The sequence below is a fragment of the Acomys russatus genome, chromosome X (genome assembly GCF_903995435.1).
Source record: "Acomys russatus chromosome X, mAcoRus1.1, whole genome shotgun sequence".
Taxonomy (NCBI): Eukaryota; Metazoa; Chordata; class Mammalia; order Rodentia; family Muridae; genus Acomys; species Acomys russatus.
In genome coordinates, this window is record NC_067169.1 from 84267671 (window position 1) to 84283613 (window position 15943).

At 45.9% G+C, this 15943-nt stretch overlaps 1 protein-coding gene across 6 annotated transcripts in view; it reads left to right on the forward strand.

Moving 5' to 3' along the window:
- Positions 1-13624: 13624 nt before the first annotated feature.
- Tmem164 (transmembrane protein 164) overlaps positions 13625-15943 on the forward strand; it is a 158884-nt gene continuing 156565 nt past the window's right edge. The window contains exons 1-2 of one of the 6 annotated variants that reach the window (XM_051140891.1): positions 13652-13782; positions 14503-15165. In XM_051140891.1, the coding sequence (XP_050996848.1) occupies positions 14776-15165 (390 nt within the window). In that variant the 5' untranslated portion in view covers positions 13652-13782; positions 14503-14775. Of the gene's footprint in view, positions 13783-14057; positions 14181-14217; positions 15166-15943 lie in introns of those variants that run through there. The other 5 variants (XM_051140892.1, XM_051140893.1, XM_051140902.1 and 2 more) reach the window with 5 other exon arrangements.

Consider the following 15943-nt stretch of genomic DNA (forward strand, 5'->3'; position numbering starts at 1 on the left):
TGAGGTTAGATGGCCATACTGCAAACTTAGACAGATGTGCCTTAGAAACATGTCCTTACTTAAAGCAGCTCTCCCTGCCTCTCTCTTTCCCTCCCTTCCCCCTCCTCCATCTATCTATCTCCTACCCCTCCTTCAGTCCTTTCCAGGTTTGAGATAATTCAGCACGTCACGACTTCCTTAATGCCTGATGCTATGACATTTGTCGATTACTAACAGGTTAAGATAAAGTTTCAAGTGTACCTTTGGAAACTGATTCCTATTTCAATGTTCTCCCTCCAGAATTCTCAGAAGTGGAGCTAAGCATTGCGGCTTGGACCTTACAGCCATGTGCAAGTCGTAGCAGGATGGGAGGGATTGTTTAGTTCACTGCAAGAGGGGGAAACTATTATTAATCCCCTTAGTACTCTCAAGTGAACTAAAGTCTGTCTGCTTTCCTTGTCTGACTCCACTGCTGGAGCCATGAAGCCGAGCTCTTGGCCTCCCCTTGAGGAGGGGGATGATAGCTTTGTCCTCCCTTGGAACAGGGAAGAGACAGAGCCCCACGTGTATAACTTTGCAAACAGTGTATCAGGTTAGGACAAAAGGGACTTGCCTAAAGCTGGCAAGGATCCAGCCAACAGCTCTCAGAATCCTCCAGGGGTTCCCCTGTGAGTTGTCTAAAAGCGCTTTCAGCATATTGATTTTTGACAGCACTCCAATCCAGAAAAAGAGCAACTCCAAACTGCCAGCTTGCCCACAACTTCAAATCAATTGCACATGTAACAGATGCTTGAGTTTCTCTCTGCTTTTCTCCTTCCTCCCTTGCAGGAAAGTGTGTGGTTTTTAATAATTCTCTGCCACGTTGTGGCAGGGCAGGATGTTAGTCTCACCTAAGGCTACAGAGGTTGAAGGGTCCTAAACAGAAATCCAGGTATCATGACCCACTTAGATTTCATTTTTGTCTTGTGATAACAACATGTGTATTTGGCATTTAAAAGGAAGAATGACCTAAAGTGAACAGTTATTGAATGCCTCACTTGCCGGATACGTACTACCACAATGAATCTCACACCCATACTGCAAGGCAGGTACTACAAATAACTGGTCATGTGTAAGGAAAGGGGCTCAGAGTGCTTAAGCCATATGCCTAGAGTTGTGAGAGAGTACCATTGGTAAATACTAGAACCCATTTCTCTGATTTAAGATTCTATTTGCTCATTTAGTGTGTTATTCAAATATTGATTCATAAAATCAAATTCCTATTGGGTGGTGGTAGAGGCTTAGGACCTCTGCTTCTGGCTATCTTCAAACTCACTGTGTAACTGAGGATGACCATGGAACTTAGATCTCACTGTTTCTACCTCCTTAGTGGTGGGGCTACAAATGTGGATCATTAAATCTGGTTTTCTGTGGGGCTAGGAATAAAGGTAGAGGCTTTGGGTGTGCTAGGCAAGCACTCTACCATGTAAGCTGCATCTCCAGTCCTTACTTATTTTTGTATTCCTTTCGGCATCAGGGACATAAAATATTCCTTGCAGCACTCAACGTCAGCATTAAGACAAAGAATGTGGGGTGTGTGTGAGTGTTTCCATGACTTAATGCTTGAAAAGTATACCTTTTGGTGAAATTTTCGTTACACATATTTGTATAGTACTTGGAATGTAGCAACACTCAATTCACGCTTACCGAAACAATAATGGTAACGACCACAATGAGTGTGAGGAAATAGCACATGTAGAAATGAATCTTCCTCAAGATGGTACAGGGGCTTTCATCTTGCATGTGTCTGTGGCTGGCTTGGCCTGGAACAAATCAGTTTATGTCTGTATTCAATGAAGCGATTCCTTCATTAGTGTAGTGTATCATGGTCTAGACAGAAAAGGGAAAAATGAGCTAGAAATCCAAGTTTTCAACTTGCAGCCTAAATTTGTAAGGACAGCTCTTTCACACTAATCTTCCTAGTTGTTTGAAAAGAATATTATTAAAACAAGAAGGGACTTCAGATGTGAGTGGCTGAAAGTCTGTTTGAGCCTAAAAGAGAAAACAGAGGCCCAAGGATGGCATGATTGATGTTAGTTGATTCAGCTCTGGTCCAACTCAATGGCCCATTTCTGTATAGTACCGCTGTTTTCTCTATGATGCAGCTTTCTGAAGTTTGTCGTGGTGATCAGTCTCAATCTGAAAATGATAGTGGAAAATCCCACTATCGTAAGTTTTAAATTGCACACCTTTCTGAATAGGATTTTGAGATTTCACAGTATTCCTTTCCGCCCTTCCTGGGACATGAAAAAAAATTCCTTGACACATTGCATCCATGTTACCCACTTATTATTCTCGTATCACACTGCTTGTGTTCAAGTGACTCTTACTTTATCTAATAATGGCTCTAATGTCTAAGCATAGTAATGCTACAATTTAAAATGAATTATTATTATTATTATTATTATTATTATTATTATTATTATTATTATTATTACCTGTTGGTTAACGAGGGTGTTCAAATGCCACAGCATGCATGTGGACACCAGAGGACAACTTTCAGGAGTCAACTCTCTCTTTCCACTGGGTTCCAGGAACCAAATTGAAATCATAAGGCTTGTGCAGCAAGTGCCTTTACCCAATGAGCCATCTCCCTAGCCCGTATGTTGCTACTAAGATACGAAAAGAGAAGATGCAAAATGTTTCCTATAAATTGAGCAGTTTTGCTGTTTGATTTAAACAGGGTCTCAGGATGTAATTCAAGGTGGCCTCTAACTCCTGGTCCTTCTGCTTCAGTTTCCCGGGTACCTTGGATTAGAGATGTATGCCTTCATGATCAACTGTAAAAAAAAAGGGGGGGGGGCAGAATTCTTTGGCATGATAAAAAAGAAATTGCATGCTGAGGGAAAGGAGAAAAAAAAACTATGCTGAGATTGCTAAGATCTATGGTAAACATAAATCTACCTGAGAAACTTGTGAAGAAGGAAAGAGAAATTCATGTTAGTTTTGCTCTTTTGCCTCATATGGAAAAAGCTATAGCCATAGCGAATGAGAAGTGCTTAGTTCTAATGGAAAAAGGTATTAAATTTGTACATGAAACAGCAAAGAAACATAAGCATAATGGATGATATGAGTCAGTGTGGGTTTTGGAATGTATTCCGTGCCTGTAAGGAAGGACCACTGTAGTTTCCATTACATGGTAATGCTGTCTAACCAAGCTTTTTCCAGGCCATGCCAAAGGCAGGGCAAATCCTAAAAGGTTCTCTGCCTAGTATTCCTCAGAAACCTTTTTGGCTCTTCTTGAACTCATGACATTTAACCATAGACTTACTTGAAACCCTGGAAGAAAGATAGCTGTCTCACAGCCTGCTGATGGGAGTAGCCAAATAATGCCAAATTGAATTTCTGACCACAAGGTAATTGGTAGTTTAGGGCTTTAAGCCAAGAAAATATTTCATCAATGACAGTTGAGAAATGGAATTAAGGGAAGTTTAACTTTGGAAGCTTGAGGAATAATTTGTTAGTCTTTAACTTCGCTTCAACTTGGTTTGGTCACTCGAGATTATAAATAAAAGGTTTAAGAGTGTCAGTGTGTATTTAAAGTTGCTTCCACCACACCAAATCAGCCTTTTAGTGCTTCCGTCAGTGTGTTTTTTTTAGTATGTATGTAACATATGTATCTAAAGTGGTTGAATGCATAACGTTCCCCTACTATTTAATGATGGCAGTTATCTTTGGAGCTGGTAAGTCAGCAATATTGTTAAGAGCCTTATTTGTATGCCACAATTATAATTCGTGGCACTTGGGAGACAGAGGCAGGTGGATCTCTATGAGTTCCAGGCTCGTCTCATCTACAAAACAAATTCCAGGACCACCAAGAAATATACCGTGAGTTTCTATTAAAATGCAATAACTCAGGACAGTGGTGGTACATGCTTTTAATCCCTGTACTGTGGAGGCAGAGTCAAGAAGACCTCTGAGTTCAAGGCCAGCACGGTCTACAGAGTGAGTGTCAGGATATCCAGAGCTACACAGAGAAACCATGTCTCAAAACCAAACAAACAAAACCCCACAACAACAACAATGACAAAACCCCCAAAACAACCAAGAAATACAACACCCGAACTAAAAAGCATTGTGTATGTACATAATATTATTAACTCTGTGAATATTCTGGTAAAACAGGAGATGTTAGAATTTGTGCCCTTTCTGCCAACTATAAGGAAAGCAAAGCAGGAAGTAAGTGGGTTAGACAACAAGTCAAGGACCCAACGTCTGACCCTGCATAGTTTGTGCCTTTGAAGTTAATAGTGTTTGTCTCAACTAGTTTCTCTGCTCTTGTATTGGCAACTTTTCTTGTCACTGTGGCCAAATACTCACCAGGAGGCCACATAAGGGAGGATTTCATTTGGCTTGTGGTTGAGAGAGATGTAGTCCATCTTGGAGGAGCTGGTATGGTGGTGGGCAGAGCTTGCAGCTGCTGCAGTGGGAGTGTGGGGCAGCTGTTTAGATCATGTAGCTAGTCAAATGCAGAGAAGGAAAGCAGCATTCCTCAGGCTTTCTCATTTTTACTTTTTTTTTTTTCACTCTGCCTGGGCCCCTAGCCAGTGTGATGGTGTCCATCATACTCAGGGCTAGTTTTTCCTCCTCAGCTAGTACTCTTTGGAAATGCCCTCATAGTCATGCTCCAAAGTACCTAGGTATTTTCTCAATCCATTCAGTTCTGCTAGGTGGCACTAACCTTTAGTCCTAGCATTTGGGAGCCAGGAGCAGACAAATCTCCGTGAGTTCGAGGCCACCATTGTCTATGTTGTGACAATAGGTAGAGAGACCCTGCCCTAAACAACAACAACAGCAACAAAAATCCACTCAACTCAACAATGAAGGTTAATTTTCACACACTGCTCTTCTCAGGTGATATAGTTAGGGAGTGAGTGGAAAAAGTTACTGCTAGAAGGCTCAAATAGGTAAGAAGTCCAAGATCTAAATACTAAAAGAGACAAGTGGAACCCCCATAAAATGTTAGGTAACCATCCAGAGAAGTTAGTTTTTTTATCTGGAGACTGCAGAAGACTCTGGAATAAAGTGCAGACATTGAAGGAAACCGTTCTAGACAGGAAGCCTGGGAAACTGGGCAGCAAATGGAGAGCTCTGAGATAAAGCACTTGCCTAGCATACACAAGGTCCTGGGATACAGCCCAAACACCACCAAATGCAATAAAGCCAGAGACAGGCATGGGGGCACACACCTGTCCCTCATCCCAGGTACTTGGGAGGCTGAAGCAGGAAAATTAATCAGTTCAAGTCTGGGAGTTTGAGGCAAAGCCGAGTAATATAGTAAGTTCACATTTCTTTAAAATGAAAGAATAAATAAAATGAACCTGCAAACAGAATATGAAGATTTTTAATCTCTTCCTCTCAAAACTGTTTTTTTTTCTAATATATTTTTAGGTACTGGAGATTCAAACCAGGGCATATGCATGATAAGCATATTGTCTAGCGCTGAGCTACATCATAGCTGTTGATTAAAGGGGTCTGCTGGCAACAAGAGCCCAAGTGATCATTGCTCCTGTTTGAGATGTTGAATAGGGAGAAGAGAAAGAGTAAAGCTGAGTCAACATGACCAAAGCCACTTATTTATTTAAAATTTTTTGAAGCAGACCCTCACTATGTAGTTTTGGTTAGCCTGGAACTCATTATTTTAGATCAGGCTGGCCTTGAACTCACAAAGATCTGCTCCTCTCTGCCTCCTGAGTACTGGAAATAGAGGCCTGCACTATCACCATGCCCATGACTAAACCCATTTAATATGGTTCCATGATTGGGACTGTGGATTTAGAAATGACTTTAATCATTTCCAAAGGAAGATCCTCCAATGACTTATGGACCTCCCTCTAGGTCCCACCAGCCCCCACCTCTGAAAAGTCCCCTTCCCTCCTCCTACATTACTACACTGAGGACCCAACCTCCAACATATGAAGCCTTGGGAGACAAACTCCATCCAAAACATTACACTGGCCCCCACCCACACCTCTTAGCCAAATATTGTGACGTTGATCAGAAGCTGTGAGGATCAGAATGCTTCCTTATAAGAAACAATAAAAGTAAAAATAAATGAAAGAAAAAAAGAACTCTTCCTATGATCCTAAAGTCCATAAGGCTGAGAATGGGATTCTGTTGTTTCCCATGAGGCATATGCTTGATGTATTAGCAGAGTGTTTGAGTGGTTCTATGAGACTATGCTATGGAGGTTCCACTCTTAGCATCAGCTTTGAGAAGAACATCATTGGAACTAAAGCTCCGGGGTGAGGGTGGGGATGGAGAAGGGCTTACCAGAAGCAATATTTTCCAGCCCTCCTATTAAAGCCCCATGCTAGCTGGACCCTGAGTGTGATAATTTTAGCATTACCTACACTCGGCGTTAATTTCTAAATAGAAGACCTGATCTAGCAGGGCACAATGGTACACACCGGAAATATTAACCCTCAGGAGCTGGAAGCAGGAGAGTTTTGAGTTCCAGGTTAGCCTGGGTTACATAATGGGATATTATCACAAAAGGAAGAAAGCAATAACAAAATAGAAACCCTTTTTTTAAAAAAATCAAAACATATGATTTAATCGTGCCGTGTGGCTCACATCTGTAACTAAAGCACTGTGGAGTCTGAGGCAGGAGAACTGCCACAAGTTTGGAGTTACATAGTGAGTTCTAATCTGGCCTGAGTTACAATGTGAGACCTTCTCTCCAAAGACAAGGAGGTACAGGATGAGCTGGGGGTGGGGGGTGGGGGCGGGATCTGATGAACTTAAGAGCTAGAATGTTGAGCAGAGGGAGACAGTCACAATAGCAAAGTGATTCCATTTGTATGGCATTCAAGGATGAATCATGATGGAAATCAGAGCAATGGCTACTGCTAGGGTGAGGATTGATTGGAAGGCGTGCATTAAGCCCTGAATAGTGATTACAGGGGTGTATACATTTGTCAAACTCACCAAGCTATACACTTGAGACTAACAATGCATCTTAGTGGATAATAACGCATCTTAGTGGATGTCAGGTAGCCCTGGATAGAAAGAAAGAAAATCAAATGTGGTGATTTTTTTTCACAGATAACTAGCCAGCTCTTTTACCAAGAGCCTCTGCAGTACTGTCTCTGTGGCACTGTCCCCTGAGAGTCAATACTGTATATATGTTCAGATCGCTAGCTTTGGAGCATGCAGATCTGGGTCAAATACGAACTGTGGGACTTGGAGGCAGTATGATATGAGTTTCCAATGTTCTGTCTGTAAAATAGGAATCATAACATTAGGAATTATGTCTTCAAACATGGATAGTAGCTATGTCTCAGGCTGTTTGGTCACAACATTTAAATAAGATAATTTAAGTGAAGCACTGGACCACCCAATGGTATTTGGTCATCCTATAATTAAAATTGAAGACTATTTTATTGCACTAACGTATTTATTTTATTTTGTGCATGTACACATATCCACATGTCCCATGGTACACATGGAAGTCAGAAGACAATCTTTGGGAGTCAACCCTCTTTTTCTACCATGTGAGTCCTACGGATTGAGCATAGGTAGTTTGGGTAATAAGTATTAGTGGCAAGCACCTTTATACTCACTGAGCTATCTTGCTAATCCCCATTGTGTGTGTGTTGTATGGGGGGGGGTGTTGAGAATAGAACCCAAGGCCTTGTGTATCAGGCAAGCACCTGTACCACTAGTCAAATCCACAGCCAATAGATTTTCTAACTTTAGGTGACTAAACTACTAGTTTTCTTTTTCTTTTTTTTTAAAGTTCCATTCTAAGGTTTTACTTCCAGAGGTTCTGATTACATTGGTCGGATTGGCCTGAAGTGTAACCCAGTACTTATTATTTATTTTATTGCATTTACTTATTTATTGAAGTGTATGTGCACACACACATTCTAGAACATGTCTTTTACCACAGTATGCTTGTGGAAGTAAGAGGACAAATTGCTGGAATTGGGTCTTTTCCCACTGTTTAAGTCCCCAAGGATCAAACTTGGGCAGTCAGGCTTAGCAGCAAGCACTTTTACCTGCTGAGCCATCTCTCCAGCCCAAGACTCTTGGTGTTTTAAAGAAGCAGCCGGGATAATTTTTAAGTGTAGCCACTGCTGAACACCAAGGGGAAAGCTTTATTTGCGCCTCCATGTGCCTATAGATGACTTTAGCTTTGTTTGAACTACCCCTGTGCCACGTCCAGCTTGGTTGGGATTTGACCTGACTGCGGGTGACTGGTGGATGAGGAAAGGGCAGACACAGGCACACATGCAAAAAAGCTGGGGTCCAACGGAATCCCATGGAATGGCGCCAACTGCTGCAACAATGGCGAACCTCAGCTTCTTTATTACTATTGCACTGGGAAGAAGAGTTAGCCAATATCTGCAGGAGATGTCTGTAAGTGAGCAGTCTCAAGTTGTAAACAAGCAGGAGGAAGAAGCTGCAGTTGCTAGTTTGTGCATACATTGGCCAGTCATTAGTAAACACTTGTATTTGGACCAGAGGAAGGCTTTGCCACTTCCATGGGTCTGAAGCATTGAGTCCTTGATGTGGCCATGCCCATGTCAGCAATACTCTCCTGCAGGAGTGTATTTGTTCTTTCCACATTCATTCATGATTTCCTGGGCTTCCCTGCACATCCCTGATTTTCAATTTTGTTTTGTTTTGAGACAGGATCTTGCTATTGAGCCCTAGATGCCCTGGTACATGCTATGCTAAATACCTTTATCTTAGACCCCTGATGATCCTGCCTCAGTTGTCTGCTTTTTAGGAATCAGCTTGACCCTTGAATTTTTGTGGCTCTTACCTGTGCAGTTCATTTGTACAGGTAAGATTTGTCTTTATCTGCTTGGCTTTATAGCCTCCTCACACCAAGTCCTATTATTTAACCTTCCATATTCCTAAGTGCTCTCTAGGATGGATCCTAAGCTCCTTCAGGGCAAGAATTACTCACAGGTCTAGAACATTCTTCTGCACATTACAGAGGCTCCCTGACTATGTAAAGAATGAATGCTAGTGTTGAATGAATGGGGCTGGAGGGGGCGGGGTAGGACAGAAAGCAGACAGACCAAGACAAAGGCTTCTCTCTTCATTCTCCTCCATACGCATCGACTTTATTATTCTTGATAGCACTTCACAGACCGTGGGAATTATGCACTGTTTTTGTTTTGCTTCTTTCTTTTCCTTTTTATTTTTCTCCTCCTCCTCCTCCTCCTCCTCCTCCTCCTCCTCCTCCTCCTCCTCCTCCTCCTCCTCCTCTTCTTCTTCTTCTTCTTCTTCTTCTTCTTCTTCTTCTTCTTCTTCTTCTTCTTCTTCTTCTTCTTCTTCTTCTTCTTCTTCTTCTTCTTCTTCTTCTCTTGCATTTGATTTGCAGGTTTGTTGTGTGCCTTTTCCTGGAGGAGATGTGGGCAAATATCTATTCATCCCAGATAGGGCATTAATGATAGATTCCTCCCCCCCCCACCCCCAAGTGAGTTAGTGAGTTTATCTGAGCTTACTTAGAGGAGCACAGGTGAGTCAAAGGCAGCTGCATCAGTAAAAACACCACCCCTGCAATGTCCCTGGGCATCCCCCCTCACAATGTGTAGGCAACTGCACTGGGTCTCCTCTTGCTAACAAAATTGTTTGCTGGGTACCTACCTAACCTTAGGAAACAGTCTTGTCAATGTTGTAAGTTTCTGAGTCTTCTCTAGCCTTGTATGTTTAGTAAGTTTCTCAAGTCTTAAGAGCCTCCCTTCTCCCTCTGGGAGGAAGTGTTTCAATTGGGAGGAAACAGCTACACCAAACAAGGTTTCATTGTAGATAGAAGGGTACAAGTAGATTGAAAGAATCACTTGCTAGAGGAGGAAGTTAGCTATGCATGTTTAACTTGAGTCTAATAAAAGACAAGGAAGGCACTGGTTATGACCCATACACTCCAGGAGGTCACCTGGGAAGACACTTTGGCCCAAAGAATTTAGGTGATTGTCTCAACAGGCAGAGAGGTGACTCATGCCACAAAACCAGGAGATCAACTAGCAAACTATCTGTCTTAAGAGTCCAACAGGCCTGAGAAGACAGGGAGGTAGAGCTCATAGAATTATACCCATCTGTGGCCAGTAGGTTTCTTAGAGACTATTGGCAAAAACATTCCCAGGAAGACTTGCATGTCTTTAATCCCAGCAGAGGCAGAGAGATCAGTGAGTTCCAGACCAACCTGATCTTTGTTCGAGGACAACCAGGGCTACATAGGGAGACCCTGTCTCACAAAATACAACCAACAGCGAAACAAAACAAAGCAGTCCCCCCCACCCAGTGTCTCTCTCTCTCTCTCCCTCTCCCACACACCCACACACCATCTCCCACCTCATTCTTGGCCCTCCTTCTGTCCACTCCACCTCCTTACGCGCGCGCGCGCACGCACATCCTTAAGCTACAGCTGTCCCACCTTACAGCATTCCCTTACATCCTACTTCTGTCTCTGGCCTCCGGCCCAGCCTCCTCCCATCTCCCTCCCTCTCCTTTCCTCCCCCACTCCCCCCCCCACCCCTCCACTGTCCCCAGAGGTGCTATACCAGTCCCTCTCAGAAAGGCTCCTAACTGTTCAAACTGCTGATGGATTCCAGGTTCTCTTTTCACCATGTGTCACGTGTCACTGCCGCTTCCTTAAGGGCCAATGAGCTGGATCAGCAGGTAAAGGTACATGCTGAACAGACCGACTCCTGCAAATTGTCCTCTGACTTCCCAAAGTGTGGCATGGTAACTGAGTGTCCAGTGCTCACACATAAATACATAAATAAATAAATAAGTAAAATAATTTTTTTAAAAACCTTAAAGAGTGAAATTTGTCTCCTCTCCTCAATGTTTGGAGAGGAACAGGCTCTCCCAGGGAAGAAGTATCTAGACATTTGTCTGAAGATTTTTGTTGTTGTTTGTAAACTTTGACCCAGCACTTTAGTTCAATTCTTACTTGCCTCTTTACCTATGGGGACAAGGATCGCTTTGTGTTTATTTGGTGTTTACTATGTGTCATTTATGTTAGGGGCCGAGGGGTGTGTTTGTGGAGGAAGGATTACGACCCTTCCTTGCTGTCAAAGCGGTGGGTGTGGGAGGCAGGACTCACAGAGAGAACAATGGAAGGCAGTATGTGATTCAGAATAAAATAAGTAGTGCAGGCAATAAATGCTATACAAGTTTGTAGGAGGAAAAGAGATCTAGGGACTGGGTGGGTTTGGGGGGGTAGTTTGTTTCTGCAGATGTAGGGGATGGTACAGAACTTGTGTGTATGTACCCACACACTTAAAGGTACATGCAAATGCCTGGATTACTAAAACAGGTAATATTTAGTGGATAGTTTCCATGTATCCGACATTAAATAATGTTTTTCAGAATTGAACTCATTTGAGTGTGCATAACCCTATGAATAACGTTATCTTTCAATTAAGAGATAAGAAATGGAAGCCACGAAAGGTTGAGCAAATTATTCAAGGCTACAAAAGTAACTGGCATAAATAGGATTAGTTAGAACGTACATCTTTTAATTTTATTTTAAAGATTCATTTATTTTTATTCTATGCGTATGCGTGTTTGGTCTGCCTGCACGTCTGTGCACCACCACGTGCCTGCCTGGTGACAACAGAGGCCAGAAGAGGGTGTCAGATCCTCTGGAACTGGAGTTACAGGAGGTTGTAAGCCATCATATGGATGGGAAGTAGTGAACCCTGATCCTCTGCAAGGATAACGAATGCTGTTAACTACTGAGCCATCTGTCCAGCCCAAAATGTGCATTTCAAAAACAACACTTGAAAGCACTGGCTGCTCTTGCAGAAGATCCAGGTATGGTTCCTTGCAACCACATGGTGGCTCACAGCAGTCTATAGCTGCAGTCCACTGTGGACACTAGGGAGGCAAGTGGTGCACATACCTAAGGTCAATCAAAACACTCATGCACATATAATACAAAATAAACTTATAAAAATTGAAGGAAAGCCCACTTTGTCTGCCTACAAAGAAGAAAAAAGGAATTTGTGGCTTAGGTCAGGAAGTTGGCCTGGTTCTGGTCATTAAAGAGAGTCATTTTGCACACACAGGAGTGGCTAGGCCAAATTCCCTACTAAAGGGCAGTATGGAAACGAAAGGGATTAATGAAGTCATTACTGAGAGCTATATCCTTGCTCTTACTTCTTTGAAGATAGGAACGTGAGGCCTCCAGATGCTACATTCCACTGCTAGGAGCTCCCTTGCTTTGTTCTTTGTTCATATTGTTAAGATTTAGCAAAACACCCAAGGAGAGTCAGTGAGTGCCTCTGAACTGATTCTTGTTTGTTGCCGCCTTCTTCTTCTTCTTCTTCTTCTCCTCCTCCTCCTCTTCATTATTATTATTATTATTATTATTATTATTAATTAGCACTTGAAAAATAGCGTGCCTATGGTGGATGCTTCGCAAAGCTTGAAGTCAGGTAAGCTTGCCTGGCTGAATTTGTTAGGCTGGAAAGGATGGGAAGATGTTGGCTTGATAATACAGTGGACTGACTGTATTTTACATTTTAAGACTGGCCTACAGCCAACATCTGAAAGTGTTTCCTAGGCAAGTTGCCTAACTGCGGTTTTTCTGGATATTCTTCTAACTTACGTGGGTCTCCAATACTTATTAAAGCAATATGAGGTACATTCTGAGTAGCCCTTTCCTTCATTCCTGGCCCTAAGAAGAGCCAGCACAGTCACTAGGTAGAAAGTACCAAAGAACAGGGGGCTCCTGGACCCCTGCTGGCGCTGTTCAGGCTGCTCTTTCCAAGGCAAGGCAGGGTTAGGAAGCAGCTGCACTCTCTCTTTTGGGGAGGGAGGAAGGGGGAAAAGAGGTTGGGAGAAGCTTCTTTTTCTCCAGCTAGTGTATCACTGAAGGTACTATTGTTGAAAGGGAGGTGGGGGGGAGACTGAGAGACATTGGGAGGTTGGGAGAGGGAGGGAAGGAAGGCGAGAGAGAGCCAAGGTGGTTTGTGTAGCAGGAAGAGAGAGAAAAACATCAGAGCTGTGCTAGAGAGACTCCAGGGAGAAGCCTCCAACTTAGGCACTGAAGAAGAAAGTGAGGCTGTGGCTCCAAAGGTAAGAGATGATACTTTTATGAATCTCCTACTTCAAGGCAGAAGGGAAAGACCGTACTCAGCACACTCCCAAAGCCAAAGGCTGTCCTGTAGTTTCATAGTCTTACTCCTAGAAGTTACTGAGGGCCAGCTGAGTGCCTAGTATGTGCTCTGGTATACTGAGTAGAGGTCGGAGAACCGGGTCTCCGGAAGAGTTAATCCTTCAGGCTAAGGCGCAGTGCTCAGTCACATAGGGGAAGGAGCAAAGCTGTGCACGCGTGCAAGCTAGGAGTGCAGAAGACTAGGCGGGTAGAAGGAGGAGGAAAGAGGCGGGGATGGGGCCTCGGGAGGGCAGCGGGGTGGAGGGGGAGATGAGAGGAAGCAGGGCCGGAGGTGGGAGGCTAGGACGAGGTGGGGGTAGGCTGTGGAGGGAAGACGTCGAGGCGGGGCAGTGGTGGCTTGAGGACTAGTGTGTGTGTGTGTGGGGGGGGGGGGGGAATTGGACGGGAGGAGGGCGGAAGGTGGAGGGAGTTGGCGACGAGGGGGAGGAGAGAGGGAGGGGAAACCGGAGGAAGCGAGAGGCGGCTGCTGGGGGAGGAAGGCTAAGAGGAGGAGCCGTGAGCGGCGGCGGTGGCGGCTGCTGCTGCTGCTGCCGCCTGGGGAGCCCAGCCGAGTGCTGCCTGGGGCTGCCGGGAGAAGGAGCGATCGGTTGAGCCCTGGCGGCGGGGCCGAGCAGCGGGTGAGTGGAGCCCCAAGGGGACTCGGTGGCCCGTCCCCGGGGACCGGGCGAGGAGGAGCTGGAAGATGCGGTGGTGGCGGCGAGGCTGAGGGGCCCTTGGCCCGGCCCCTGGCTGGCCCCGCTTCCCCGCCCTCCTTCTCGGCTTCCTCCCGCCGCCCGCCTGTGCCTGGGGGCTGGTCCCGGGCGGACGGCGGGCTGAGGGTGGCGCTGGCCCGGAGGGCGGGCGTGAGGGGCCAGGGAGGGTGGAGCTGGGGGTTCGGGGGTGTACCCGGGGGCGGGAGGCTGGACTAGGACCGCTCTAAATTGGCTGGAGAGGGGGCCCCGTCGGCGGCGAAGTTGCTAGCTGGGGGCAGAGACCGCCACGCGGTTGCAGGAGTAAGACATCCCCCTCTCGTGGAGTGCGTGAGACGAGGAGTCCGGCGCCCCTGCCCTCCCAGTCGCCCTCCCCGCTTGCCCGGCCCTTCTAGCTCCTCTCCTAGCCTCGGTGTGTCCCCTCTCTTTCACCAGCCCCCCTCCCGCCTCCCGCTTGGATCCCTCAGCAGTGCCGGGTCTCCTAGGTCCCCGCCCTCACCCTCTTGGCCTCCAACTTCCCTTGACCCTGCTTGCTTGGCCACCACTCCCGTTCCCTTTTTCTTCCCTCGCTAGTTACCCCTCCCCGGTTCGTTAATTCCCGTGCAATTGCCTCTTTGAGACCTTTTTTTTTCCTCTCCTTCCTTTTAGATTGGCCAACGGCTCCTTTCAACCCTGCCTCGTTGGTGGCCACTGGAGAATCGCGGGGGGCTCCCCAGACAGCCGTGGGGACAAGTTAGAGCCAGCACTTAACCCCCGGGCTTCGCGTGTAGCTTTCCCTTCCCGGTTCTAGGTGCCCCAGTGTCCAGAGGGGTGTGCGGGTGTGCCCTCCTTACTTGTTCCACCGCCCGGGCAGCCCTTCGGTCTAGTGTTCCATCTCGCTCTTGCTTCCTGTACCATAGTCAAGTGGAGCCACTTTGCATCATGTCCCGGTATAGCTACCAAAGTCTCCTGGACTGGCTCTATGGGGGCGTCGACCCCAGTTTTGCAGGCAATGGGGGCCCCGACTGTGCTGCCTTCCTGTCTTGGCAGCAGCGGCTGCTGGAAAGTGTGGTGGTCCTGACCCTGGCCCTGTTGGAGATCCTGGTGGCCCTGCGGCACATCCTGAGGCAGAAGGAGGACGGTAGGGGTGGCCATGGCAGCCAGCCACAGCAGGTGACCCAGCGGCCAAAGAGAGAGAGGAAGGAGAGCCTGAGCAAGAATCTGCTCTTAGTAGCCCTGTGCCTGATCTTCGGGGTGGAGGTGGGCTTTAAGTTCGCCACCAAGACCGTCATCTACCTGCTCAACCCTTGTCACCTGGTCACCATGATGCATGTGAGTCTGTTGACTTTTTCCTGGGCAGCCTAGTGCTAAGAGTCATTTGTGTGCTCAGGACACTGTAGCATAGAGCACTTCGTCCCCGCGGGAAGTGGGACCCTTAAAAATAATTTTCCAACCAGCGGCTGCCTTTGTGCTAACTTCAGTGTTGCACAATGGGTCGGCCCTACAGTGGAAGAGGTGAAGAAAACACTAGAAATGACTTGCACTTGAAGTCCCATGCCCCTCCCCTCTCAGCCCTGCTGGGGCTGGTTTTTTCCCCAGCAGGAAGTCCAGCCTCAGCTAGGTGCCCCTTCAGAATCACATCTGTGGCCCTATGGCCCAGCCCTCTTGACTTTTGCAGTAGTTTCCCAGGGCCCTGGAGATGGTCACAGAAGCTTCCTTGTTTCCACTGTGGTACATTGGGGCAGTAGTTTTAGAGGTTTCTCTTAATGACTCTTTTGTTTGGGAGGTTATGCTCCCAGGATGAAGTCTCTGCTTCTGGGTTGTGAGAAACTTGAGCAACCCAAAGCTACTAAGAGCTCTCTGAGCCTGCGCCTTATGCTGGCTCGTGAACTTTAGGTTGGTGGGTATTTACTTTTTTCAAACCTCTCCATCTTACCACTCGGATTCTCTGTCCAATGGGCATGCTCCAAGGATGATCAGAGAGCTGATTTCTTTTGCTTTCCTGACCTCTACCCATTAGCTATGCTAAGGCAAACAAATCTCACTGAAAGGGGAACTTGGCAGCTAGGTACAAATAATCTGTGTGAGGAGCAAAGAGTGAGACTTTCTT